The 13,726-nt window shown below is 29.9% G+C and overlaps 1 protein-coding gene across 1 annotated transcript; it reads right to left on the reverse strand.

Moving 5' to 3' along the window:
• Positions 1 to 2,019: 2,019 nt before the first annotated feature.
• On the reverse strand, positions 2,020 to 3,960 carry LOC131849502 (uncharacterized). Its single transcript, XM_059199582.1, has 2 exons — positions 3,885 to 3,960; positions 2,020 to 3,603 (listed from the first exon to the last, which is right to left on the reverse strand). The coding sequence occupies exon 2, from the start codon at positions 3,597 to 3,599 to the stop codon at positions 2,163 to 2,165; it is 1,437 nt and encodes a 478-aa protein (XP_059055565.1). The 5' UTR covers positions 3,600 to 3,603; positions 3,885 to 3,960; the 3' UTR covers positions 2,020 to 2,162.
• Positions 3,961 to 13,726: the final 9,766 nt, after the last annotated feature.

The following is a 13,726-nucleotide window of genomic DNA, read 5'->3' on the forward strand; positions in this document are numbered from 1 at the left end:
TTTGTTTAGAATTGGTAAAAATAATTGTATTATTTGTTAAATTCTTTTAAAGATAAGTTATTAGGATGTCAGTTTTTAATACTATACAGAGAATATATGAACGATTAACAATATAAGAAAATAATAATATTGTTTACCATTCAATTTCAATGGGAATAAATGATTGATGATTTTAAAAGAAAAAATATTTCAACTTTTTGTATATCTAAAGAAACGTGTAATCAAAATGTTAAGTTACAGAACAGGACATTTGTCGTACAGAAATCAATTTATTTCCCCTCCAATTGTCAGGCAAGTGGGCGGTGCTGATTCAGTTTGTTAATGAATTCAAATTATTTCAAATTTATTCGTTGATCGGCTGCGTCTCGCTGCTAACGCATTTAAAAAGTGATTAGAAGTTAAATTGACACAATATGAACTTTTTGTGCACAACACGAGAGTAATCAAAAACGAGATTATTCAATTTTCATTGAAATTTGCTCAGCGCCACCCCTAATGGTTTAAGTTGCTGGCGACCTATTTATGAATTTATCACAAGTTATACGAAAAATATTGCATCTTTTTTTCGAATTCATTATAGATAATAGAAAAGGTACTAAGGGACGTAAAGGTATATATAGGAAAGAAAGTTAAGGTACATATATACATATAAATTTTGTAATAGGTATAGTAAACAAGCTGACATATCTATAAAAACTGATGTCTATATAGCTTACAATAGGTACATCAACAGCCCCACGGAAATTAAATAATCATGTGTGATACTCGAGGTACCTATCATGCGTCTTTCTGCAGAATTAAGGTGTCATGCCTCCGTACCCAGTGATTTCACTGACATATTATTATCTCAGCCTTCCACAGAAGTACAGCTAACGATAAGCTATGTAGAAATGAACATAATGATACAAAGGTACCCATGTAAACAACTTTTGTATAATGTATACTTAATATGTTTGGCACAAAAAAATATAGCCGTGTGTTAGGTTTACCTGCACTAGCCGACCCGCGACTGTTTGCATCACACCTACTTGACATTTATCGTTATATTTTCGCCCAATTGCATATTATATTTTTAAAGTATAGTCTATGTTTTGTTCTGATACAGTAAAGTTTCATCAAAATCCGTTTAGTAGTTTTCGCGTGAAAAAGTAATAAATATCCATCCATTCATACTCACAAACATTCGCGTTTATAATATTACATTTATATATACATATTACGCCGACCCCAAATAAATGTGATAAGAAAGAAGCAGATGGTGATGATGATGATATCTTCGCTCACAGAAAAATAATTCAAGTCTATAAATTTATTTATTTTCACAAATTACATTAACAATGAAATTGAAGTGTATTTTGTTAGAACATCAAAATACTAGACAGTGTTTTCCCTGACTGCACTTATAATTGAAATTTATACTGGTAAGTCCGACTGCATCAGACAATGAGACAACTAAAAACAATATACTTATACCAAGAGATGCAAGATTAAATTTACATTGTTACTTTTATGGCATTTCCTACCGTCTGTTATGGTAAGGTATTCATGAGAGCGAATGTTTAGTCCCAGAGGGCGCTTAGAGTGTATAGGACGGTAGAAACGCGGAATCACCCACGCTTGCAACTTATGATAATTACATTTAGAATAACGCCTAAAGCTAAAGTACATAATACAAGTCGAGATAGCTTACATTGAATATTAGAAGACATTTTATTTACATATACATTAACACTAGCTGTGCCTGCGGATTTGTTTGTTATTTTGACAGTATCGGTGGTCTAGTGCTAAAGCTCACCGCTTTACTGGTCACGAGTTTGATTCCTCGTACGGCACAAACTATATATGTAATCAAAACGAGTATGATTGTTTGTATCAGTCTGGATGTTTTCTATGTAAATTATGTATATATCTAAAAAAAAAATATCTTAGTATTTCTATCAGTTGTTTGTTATTATTATTTTTATGTGACAATAGTAATTGAAAAAAGTAATGGTCGCAAACTGTTACACTGTGATAATTTGTTATTACAATATTTATGTACCTAACTTTGAATTAAATAAAAAAACGGACATAATTACGCACTTAGTACAATTAAATATTTAACAATGTTCCATTCTTATAATTTATTTTATAACGAGTAATTGTTTGAAATTATAAATAAATTACTTATATTTTCGTCTTGGAGGTTCGAAACTAGCATAGAGTGCTTTCATCAATATATCACATTCTTTTAAAGATCGTTGCGCTTTATGAGCTCTTGTCATATTTTTTAAATCCTTCGAAAAGAACTCGTCGGTAGCTTGTTTGACTACATCCTGATTCAAATTATCCAATCCGGAGGTTAGTTCAATGTAAAGTAGTTCCATATTGAGCATCAAAGTTGCAATATTATCTTTAGGATCTTCAGAGGTATTAAAGATCCTTCTGTGAGTATATTGGAGGCATGTAAACAGCTTAATGGTATCATATGAAGAGAAAAGGTTTTGAAATTCATTCATAAGTATTTTCTCAAAAACTGTTTTATAATGAACTTCCTTTTCTTTAGTGAATTTAACAAGATCACTATAAATATAAATGTATTCTTGTAATTCGTTCAATTCAGCATGGAGTCGCGCTTGCAAAATATCTTTATTATTCAAAATTATTTTTAAAATCTTTTTAGTAAAAATTTCTATGTTTAAATAATTTAAGCATTGGTTACATAGGTTTTCAAAAATTGACATTAACTCGTCGGGTTTTTTGAAGTATAGCTGTAATTGCACATCTTTAAACATTTTTAAGCTAACTTTACTATCAACTAGTGATATTTCAGAACTCGAAAAAATATTACTCGCCGTATATGAGAAAAGATCTCTCCCCATAAATTTTGGTCCGTACTGTGCTTGCCACCACAGTGGAGTTAATGAATTCAGGAATTGACGGTATCTTGATAAAGTGTCAAAATTAGCACATATATCAGATAATTTATTCCTCAACGTAACATATTTGGAACTAAGGGCTTCTAGCTCTTCTGTGACCTTTTCAATTTCGAGTGCTTTCACTTCAGCTTCCATTTGCAAATTTTTAGCACTGCAGTAACTATCTTTTGCACACTGAATAAAATTATCTTTGCATTTCTTAAATAGTGTATTAATTTCATTGTACTCAGTTAATTCAAAAGTATAAAATGAATCTAATTGTATTACTTGGTCTTCTAAATACGCAGCGTTAGCTTTAAAGAGTGTTATATCTCTGATGTCTCCCATGTATACTTTTACGTCAACAAACTGTCTAATAGATCTACCTTCAATTATATTGTAGAAATTATTATCAATGTCGCATATCGCACGTGTTTCTGACATAATGAATGGCTCTGGTTTGATCTTTCTTAATAATCTTTTATGACTAAATAGTCGAGAGTGTGGTGGCAAATCAAATGGATTATCTGTTCCATGTTCCGCCACATTTTTCTCTTGCAATTTAAATTTATTATTTCTTTTGTGAAATTCTTGTGGAATGTAGTTTTCTTCATTGGAATTGATATTCCTTTCATTAAATGGTATTTTCATAAGATGACTTTTCGTTACGCGCTTTTGAAATATCTCTTTAGGAGTTTGCATTATTCTAAAATAAAGAAAATAATAGTTTTTAGCAATATACTTAATCATACTATTAATATACGTACATGTTATTATTGTAAGTTACAGAGATGTTGTTGTATTATAAGAAACTCAGGCCAAATTCTAGAGCAATAAATAAAGTGAATTTTATCTCATATTCAAGTAAATGACGCATCAAACTAGTTCTTTAATTACATTAGGCATGATACAGATATTTCGTAATGATTTCGAAAAGGTTTTATTTAGCGAGTGTAATGAAAAAACATTCAAATTAAAACAACTTACTTTCTTATGGAACTGAAAAATAATTCACACCAGTATAACCGTCAGTCTTCGATTTATAATAATAATTAATGTATTTTAAAATATTCGGGAAATATTTAGATTTTATGTCACACTACTCTGTCATTAAGATTTTTTTCTATACTTTTCAAAAAGACCGAATAGTTTTATTATAATTGAATAATACAGTATTTGACTTTTAGGTTTTAAGTTTAATGCATTTCTATTTTCCTGTTGAACAAGTTCGCACTAAAAAAACATTAACGCATGTAATTATATTTATAATATAATTATATGCGTTAATGTTTTTTTATTATATTATATTATAAATTAGCCACGAACGAAGACGTGTGAAGGTGGACAAATATGTCTGCCCATAAAAGATTTTATTTACCATCTATCCGCACAGTAAACTGAAGAAGCATTTCAGTTTACCCGTGAATATGGCGGTTGAAACAATGCCGAAATATCGGGATGTCAATAAAAAATAAAACGTCTTATGTGTACATACTTATACTCAGTAACTCATTATCTAATGTAACATTATATAAACGAGAGATTCACCACGACAAAAATATTTATGAGTATATGACTGACATGATTAAAATTGTTATTTGTAAACATTCTCTTTATACAAGTGTACAAAAATATCACGGTAAATATCTATTTTAGTATCTTAATTTATTTATTTACATAACTTAATTGTACTAAGAACCTAAAATTAAAAACCTTAAAAAATATAATGCAATAACTATTTTAGTTATTGCATTATATTTTTTAAGGAGTCCCTTAGGCAAGGTTCCGAAGATACTGGCAGCGTTCCCTCTTTGAATTGCTAGACTAATTCTTTGTCCGAAGTAGCTGCCAGCTCTTTGGTCTTCTGTGATGTCGACTAACCTTATAAATATCTAATTTATACAATGTGTACAATTGTAAACAACTGTAGGCGACACCTAATATCCAAAAAAGATAAAATATGCATTTTTTTCATGCAGCAAATAACTTTAAAAAAGGTTTATAACTTATTTTTTTGAACATTTTTATTGATATAAAATTTGTATTCAACTTGTTTGTGCATATGTGTGTATGTGGAAATGTGCATTCAATATTAGAACATTTAATATATTGTATTAAAGTATGATATTTACTGTTATTCAAATAATTTTAGAATTTAAACACTTGACCACGTCATGTACAGTGCAGGGCCCTGAGGGACTTGTAAGGCCGTCATTCAATTTAACGCCCCAGCACGAAGTGACCGCGGCCGTGCCCCCAGCCCGGACTGGTCCGGCCCCCAGTCAGAGACGGTCATCGCTAAGGAAGCCTTGTTTTTGACATCTTGACCTTTAGTGCAATTCACAGGAGATATACGTTTTTTAGTTTCGGTATCTTATGAATAAATTATAATTTAACTACACAATTATTTGTATATTCTATAATTATTTAACTGTTTCCTGGATAGTGAGTCGATAAATATTTTAAAGTATAGTTAAAAATAACATACCTTCAAGGATGTATTCATTTTGTACAATTGTATGTGCTACAAATGAATGAATGAAAATGAATACGTGTATATTATTATTATGTGTATATTATTATATATGTAATTATGTCTATATTTATTTTGTTACAAGTTCATTGCCAGTTGCAATATAGAACATACACTATTATCAGGATACATTTGACTTGGTTTTCCCTCCCTGTCTATATATAATGTTATGAGGAAATTAAACACTGCTTTAATTTGAGAAATTCTTTCATCGTTCAAAATGGATTTTATTCTAGTGGCAGAACTATATATAATGATTATATATAGGAAGTTATAATCATCTAAGCAAAGACGGGGTCTCTAATATTTTTATAAAATATTAAATAAGACATCAACTATAATTTACTATACGCTACTGCTTCTCTTATAGACTAAAAGACGAAAACACCAACTGACCCTTAGAAACCACATAGAAACTATTCCGATGAGGGATGACATTGATGCTGTTAATTAAATCTCCTTTCTTGACAATAATATGCGAAACTAATAGTCCATACTTCAAATAAATGATTGAACTTAATTAAATTGTTTTCACTAATAACTTGCATACCGTAATGTTATCATGAACATTGACAACTTATATACTATTAGATGTATGAAACATATTTACCTTCATTCCATATTATTAGAGGGTCGACAGGGTTTTTTAATATTCTCGATAAGCTTTGGAGTCTATACATTTTAAGTTTAAACTAATACCTACAGTTGAATTTCTATTCTTGTAAGAATAAATTGTTCTTTATTTTTAACATTTTAATTTATTTAAAAACTAATTGATAATAATTCCAAGAACATATAGAAGAAAAAAGATGTATAAAATTTGTTCCTTCCTTCCAGTTATTATGACTGAAAAGTTTGCAACTAGCCAGTCTGCAAACGGCGGGCAACTTCGTATAATAAATTCTCCGCAGAGCTTTTCTCTACCTAATAAAAACTTCCAGCTAGAAAACAACACGGTCTAATTGACTGCGGCTTAAAAAAACCGTGGTTTTTATACATTATAGACACTCATTATCATTAAGTATAACTACTACTTAAAGTGTTATTGTTTTCTGGGGTAGGTATTAAACAAACACCCATACTTACTAATATTATAAATACGTACATTTGACTCTACGTTTATTACCCTTGACTGAATAACTGAACGGATCATAATGAATTTCACGTGATGGTAGATGGTAGTATAAGGACTGATATAGACTATCTTTTATTAAAAAAAAGGCAGGCGGAGTCGCAGGTAACGACTAGTCTATTGCAGACATCTTTAAGTAAGTATAACTACTCCTTAAGCTAACATTACAATTTTGGTTATTTAACATACATAAAAAAAATCATACATGCTAATGTATTTGTTATTTAAGAGTTCGTTAAGAATTTGCAATTCAATAATCTTAAACTTAATCAAATATTTTTCGCGTTAATTAAGCGTAAAGAGCGGCGTAATCTTAATTATTTATGTTTCCGAGAGCACCTGAATTTCTAGTGCCTACAAATTTAATCAGCCCGCGGCGATTATGTAAATGCGTCGTAAATGTACAGATTTATCCCCATTCAAATTAAGCTTAGCTTGTCTGTTGCGTATACCTACTGTTGTATTGTTATATAAATAACGCTGATAATGTACGCTAATAACATTCACATTATATACCATAATTTAGAGTTGTTATTATAATAATATTATTTTTAACATTACAGCAATTCATAGCTTTCATGTACTGTTCATGTACAAACCCGCTATTTAAAGATCATTGGGAAAAATAAAATAATAGTGGTTTAATAATATTCTTCCAATATATTGGAAGAATAAATTACATAAATTATAAGCTACCCACCCCGGTTTCTCACGAGTGTATATATATTATTATACATATAAACCTTCCTCTTGAATCACTCTATCTATTACAAAAAAACCCTTCAAAATCTGTTACATAGTTTTGAAGATTTAAGCATATATAGGACGGATAGACAGCGACAGTAACTTTGTATTATACTATGTAGTAATTAGGTTACACTGTCAAATATGTTGCATATTTGACAGTGTAAACTAATGTAATACAATTTTATTTTTGTCAATAACATTTCAATTACCATCCTGCCTGTGTTAATGGTGTATACCACTGGCAGGGAACCAGTTAAGGATGGAAGTATGATCAAATTATCATTCAGACTACTATGTTGTTGTTATTGATGTAAAGCACTAGGCTCGTTTACCATATAGATTGAAGCCGCTTCAAAGAGTTTCATCATTTTATCCTTTTCTTTGAGTTTACTATCATTATTTCCAATCGATTATATTGATGTAAGGAAACTGTTACGATTGAGTTTGGTTTTTGTAGAGCATGAAATTGCCAGTTAAATTTTAATTTTAGACTTATATATTAAATTAAAGAATAGAAATTGTTGTTCACACTTTATCATGTACTGCGTCACATTGTCAAACTTGTTCAAACGAATTTTTAGATATGTTGTTTGCAAAAATACTAGAATTACTACCTAGTATTGGCACGAACCTGTTCCAAAACACGTCTCCGTAACCGTTATTACTCACAAACAAACAGAAAGTTGGATGTCCAAATCAACCAAAAATGGTCAAGGGTGGTGACCGCATATCCCTGGCAGGCTTCCTCAAGAATAATTGGAATGTCTTGAGATGCGGTTGAACCGAGCAGATACTAATTGTGTTTGGCTGTACTTGAAGGACCTTTAGACGGTCTCTACTCAGGATTTGTGGCTGAAAATATTTATCTAGGAATTTAATTTAAGTAATTTTATTCCCAATTTTAGATACGTATATAGCACGTACCATATTACATTTATATTTCAAATCACGTGTTATTTACTAAATATAATTATTATTATGAATATTGGTCATGTTTTTGCAATTTTTACATTATTGCAATGCCAATTAATGATATTAATATATAAACCTGTAAAAAAATGTTTAAAGTACGATAGAATTGAACCCGCGACCATCAGAAGAAAGGCGTGTACTATACCGCAATACCACCGAGGCCGTCAATACCATTTATCATATAGATTTAGTAAATTTTGAAAAGAAAAAGTATATCGAGAGCATTGGCGAGACATTTGGAAAACTCTCGCAATAATTTTGAAATATTCACTCAAAATAGTATGACATTTGTCATCCGAACCGAGAATGAGGGTTCACAACGACACGAACTGGGAATTGTAATTTCTCCCGAATGATATGTATTTAATTGTTTATTGTTACTGTTACAACAGATACGAATATTTTTTCTAATAATTTATTTGACAATAGATTACATTATGTGCCTATAATAGTGTATATAATACGATATATATCTATATATTATATGCGATGTTAAAATATCTTCATTTTATTTTCAACAAACCAGAATAAGAATTCGTACTTATATTTTATTTGAATTCGATATCCACACTATTAAGGAATATTGAAGGAATAAGGTAATCAGGTATGGAGTAAGAAAGAATATTTACTCCTCTGTACCCCCTGGTCTGCAACTGTAATTCCAAGCGGTTCCTTCATGAAACCATTATTGTTAGTTTGCCGAGATGGTGTATGGGCTGGCTTTTATCTCCATAATTGCTGTATCCGTCAGCATTTACTGTCTGGCATGAGGACATCAAATTTTCATTATCTAAAAACAAGAATTATATAATAAAGAAAGAAAGAAATCAGTCGTTTATATATGAAAGTATGTACTTATACTAATGTACCTACTCGTATATATCAGTATCTATTACCTAGGCGACACATCGACTTTGACTATTTGAAGCAATCACTGTTTTTATTTTTCGTATTGAATATAATGCAGCACTTATGCGAGGGAAATCGAATGAATCGAGTCGTAAACATTGACGACCCATATCGAGTGCATCCCTCCAATCCTTGTCTATAAAACGCTAAATAAAAACACTTATGTATCGATACATACTTGACTCGATATTGAATACGAAATCTCTAGGATACTGTTACGTCGAACGCTTTTGAAATTGGTAACAAATGTTTATAAAGTGTGTTTTGATATCAAACTGAACAAGTTCTGTAAATATAAAACTAAAATTGTAATGTACTTGATTTTTAAATGTTATTACTGTAATTGTCCTCTGCCAATTAATACGTTTCCCCAATTGTGAATATGATCACTATACTCAGTCCATAAACATCGAAACTGATGATGCTGCTATAATTTATCATTGTTTGTATTTAGAACAACAACTGAATCCGCAGATAATATACTTATAACACATTTCTCAGTTCAAGACAATTATAAAATAATATATAATATATAACAAAAGCTTATTAAAATACCATCACATACTATCTAATATTATATACATATATATTTTGTATTCAAAATAACTGAAGAATCCATTCAAAATTAGTTTTTTCATCCCTCGGTGCAAAATATTTCGTTAGCAACTGAATAACTGGATATAATTCGAAACTTTAATGTTCCATAACTTCGGCAAAGTTTAAATATTGTTTCAGTTATAAATTAGAAAACTTAAAACTGAATAACCATATACATACATATATTTAAATTGACTTCGATGTAAAAAGGTAATTTACATTGTCAAAATTTATTTTATTGGAGTTTAGGTATTAAAAAAGTTATGCTTTTTATTGCTCTAAAATAAAATCATAAAGTTAATAAGCTAGTTTATAATTTTTGGTACCATGTAGTACCTAACTTTACTTTAAGAACAAAAAGATGTTTCAATAATACTTGTACATATATTTAAATAGATTTTCTGATTTGTTAAAACAACCTTACAGGTATGTCTTCTTATAAATATACCTATATTTTTAATATAGCAGTGATTTCTTTTTTGTGGAGAGCTTATATTTACATAAATGTCTTATTATTATTCTATTCTATTCTTGTATATTTTTGGTTATAAATGTATGTTATTTTGTAAAACATTTATGTTTTGCAATTTTCTGTATGCGTGACATGTTATTAATACTAAACTGCATTAACTCAAAAATAACTAATTATGAAAAATTAACTTTGATGTTCAATTTGTTAAATTCGATTTCAATTTACGAGTAAATCATAGTTATCAAATAAGTTATATTAGATTTATATTTTTTGTCACGTCGTAAATAGTATACCCAAATATGCGGGCAGTATTGCATAGATTTTCCCCAGTTAAGTAGATTCCTTCCCTGATTTTCATATCGAGTCAATGTGTAATATAACCTTATTTTGCAATGAAGTGTACTCGTCACGTGTACCAAATTGCATGGCAGCTCTACGTACCCTTACGAGGTGTACAAATGGGTGGCAATTCTACTAAAACAGTCTACCGCCCCGCCAAACTGATATGGCAGTATGCCAACCGGCTTGCAGTGTAATCTCAAATAATCTCAATACGCCTCACAGGGTTGCCGTTCCTTTATTATGTGATATGTATACTCATATTATTATACAACAATATCTGATATTTATTACTGCACAGAGCAAGTAGGTATATATACTACTGATACTACTAAGCCACTTCGATATCCCGTCTGTAAATGACTTAGTGATTATATTTGCGATTTATGAACTTTAAAAGGATTAAGTTCGATTTAACCGACGGGAAACGATATGCTCCAGTTTTAAATTTGATTTTTTTTAAAATTTGAATTTGAATTGTTAAACTTCAAATTATTAGGAAAGAGGTAGGTACGTATAATTATACATTACGTTGGATTCAAAATGTTCATATACTGTTACGTGAGTCGATTTGACAACCCTGTTTAAAATCCTAAACCAAACTTTTAATGTGACAGTACAATCATAAAAGAATATGGTTAGTTTAAATTTGAATAAAGTCATTTATGGATAGTTTTTACTGAGTGCATAAGTAGGTAACTTTATTAGTGTTTTATTTAAATACTAGAATATGAATAATCCTCTAATAAGTAATTAAGGTTATTTTTTACATTTATAAATATTTAGATAAAAAATAATAAAGTATGCATGTGTAACCAGCTCAAAAATATTTTTTTTTTTATAATAAAGAATGTCGATAGGAGAAACGATAATGCACTTATTGAGTATTTTAAAGAGAACATTTATAAAATATACATTAATGTCCTGAGCAATATCAATAAATTGTATTTAATATTTTGATTTTATCTTTACTTTTGTCCATAACATTTTGGTAATGTACATATTTAATAGTTACATTTATCAAAAAACAATTTCTAAAATAGTCTTTTAACGTCGAAAATACCCACTTTGGGCTTATTTAAGTACGAGTTTAAAAAAGAGATAAGTATGTAATTGTAATATTTTGTACGTGAATATAACATGAGGCAATTTAGGCATTATATTGAATACAAGCGACCCTCAAAATACCCCGACTATTACAAGGGCAATTCTAAAATACCTACTGGTAATGTAGCTTATTATAAAAAAAAATGTTTTATATCAATAATGTATTTCAGAGCACCCAAGTAATTAATGTACATTATTGTGACATGCACACTATGACTACGTCTCGTAACGCGAAATATTTTATTTATTTATTCTTTATTGCACTTTTATAAATTGTATAATCTGGCGAGCTTAATGCCATATGGCATTCTCTACCAGCTAACCTAATATTCTAAAATTTCATTTAAATCTTTTTTTAGAGGATGATGTTAGTGATACTTTTTATTACTACCACTTTCGCTGATAACAGTAGCTTAATATAATAATACCTAATGAAGTTAATCAAGTCAGATCATCATGAGAAGTAGTACATATGAGGTCACTGTCAAAATACTAAAAACCGTAGTAAGTCAATCTGGAAACTACTGAATCACTTCAAAAAAATATTTCTCTATGTAAACTTACACTATACAAATATTGCAAAATTAACTTGTACATATTTTCGGATAATGAAAGATCTGATTCAATACGATACGGTATTTCTATGATATTTAATAGTAATAAATCTTATTGATTATGTAAATGAATCTGTCGTCTTGTGATTTCCTCATAGATTATATCACTGGAGAGAAAGTACGATTGCCAATTCGTACAACTTGCTATCCGTGTCATGTTCAAATATAGAATAGGAAATAGTTTTGACACTGTCTTATTTAGGTTTAATATAATTAATACAAGTATCTGGCGCATATATTCCAATTAGTGCATCCGTTCATAGTTATCTCTACATAATCTACTTGAAAACTTCTGATATATTTATGACTGGGAACTACAATTTCATAGCATTGTTGACTATCCAATATGGGTGTGTATGGCGAAAGTTTATATTTAAATAAATATGATAAATTATATTGATATTGTTAAGGTATCTAATAAGAAACCCCTCTTATTTTTCCTTCAGATATATAAGTCACTTTACTTAAATGTTTATGGGCATGGTTTTTATTAAAAACCTTACAGTCATGGACAGATAGACAAACCAAATGTCTCTACTATATCAGATATTGAAGCTAAAAATCTTTATTAAAAGGGTCTGAATACCTATCTATACATTACAAATCGTACATTGCCCCATAAAGCGGTAAATACACCGGCACTGATTTTTCCTAATCTGTAATTAGCATTTATTTGGTGTAAAGATCCTCAGAGCAATTTAGTTTTGAGAGCGAGTAAACAGCCTGCGAGTGGAGTGATTCCATGTTAATTAGGAGTTGGCCAAAGGGAGGCCGAATGAGCGATGAAAGGCTTGCAACCACTTGAAGAAATAAGCTGCTCTTCCACCAGTAATCACTTCGTGGTAATACTTTATATCATTAATATTGTATAATGAAAGTACACACTCGAACCTATTCTCCTATAACGAAATATGGAGTAGATAGGCATTTTCTACTGTCGACAATGTGGTGAACAACAAATTCACATTTTATTGGTAATAATTACATTAAACATTGTAAATAGATGAGTTAAAGCACTTTCCCGCTTTTTTCAGCTGTTTAATCATGTAAATCTTAAGATATTAGTATAGTTATGATTATAGTCAGTTTCTATTTGTTTTCTGTAAACCCCCTTGTAACATATTTAAGCCAAATAAGAGTATATACTGAAAAATTAATGAATAAAATCCTGACATGTAATCATGCAATGAATAGATGTATACTAAAGTAATGGAAAATACATAAAATAAGAAAAACAGTAATTCACGAGAAGACAAGCATATCAACATGGATTAAGACAGTAATGCGCACGACATGTAGGTAGTTGCAGAGACAAAAAGGTGGACTTACCAATTAACAAAATGGCTAGAACTGGCAGGCAAAAGGCGAGTAGGTAGACAAAAAAAGATGGTCCAATGATATAAAAGA

This window comes from Achroia grisella, unplaced genomic scaffold (genome assembly GCF_030625045.1).
Source record: "Achroia grisella isolate CSIRO2021 unplaced genomic scaffold, CSIRO_AGI_Agris_v1 utg642, whole genome shotgun sequence".
Taxonomy (NCBI): Eukaryota; Metazoa; Arthropoda; class Insecta; order Lepidoptera; family Pyralidae; genus Achroia; species Achroia grisella.

What these genes read in the sequence shown, in the direction of transcription:
- LOC131849502 (XM_059199582.1), bottom strand. Translation starts at nt 3,599, where the DNA reads ATGCAAACTCCTAAAGAGATATTTCAAAAGCGCGTAACGAAAAGTCAT.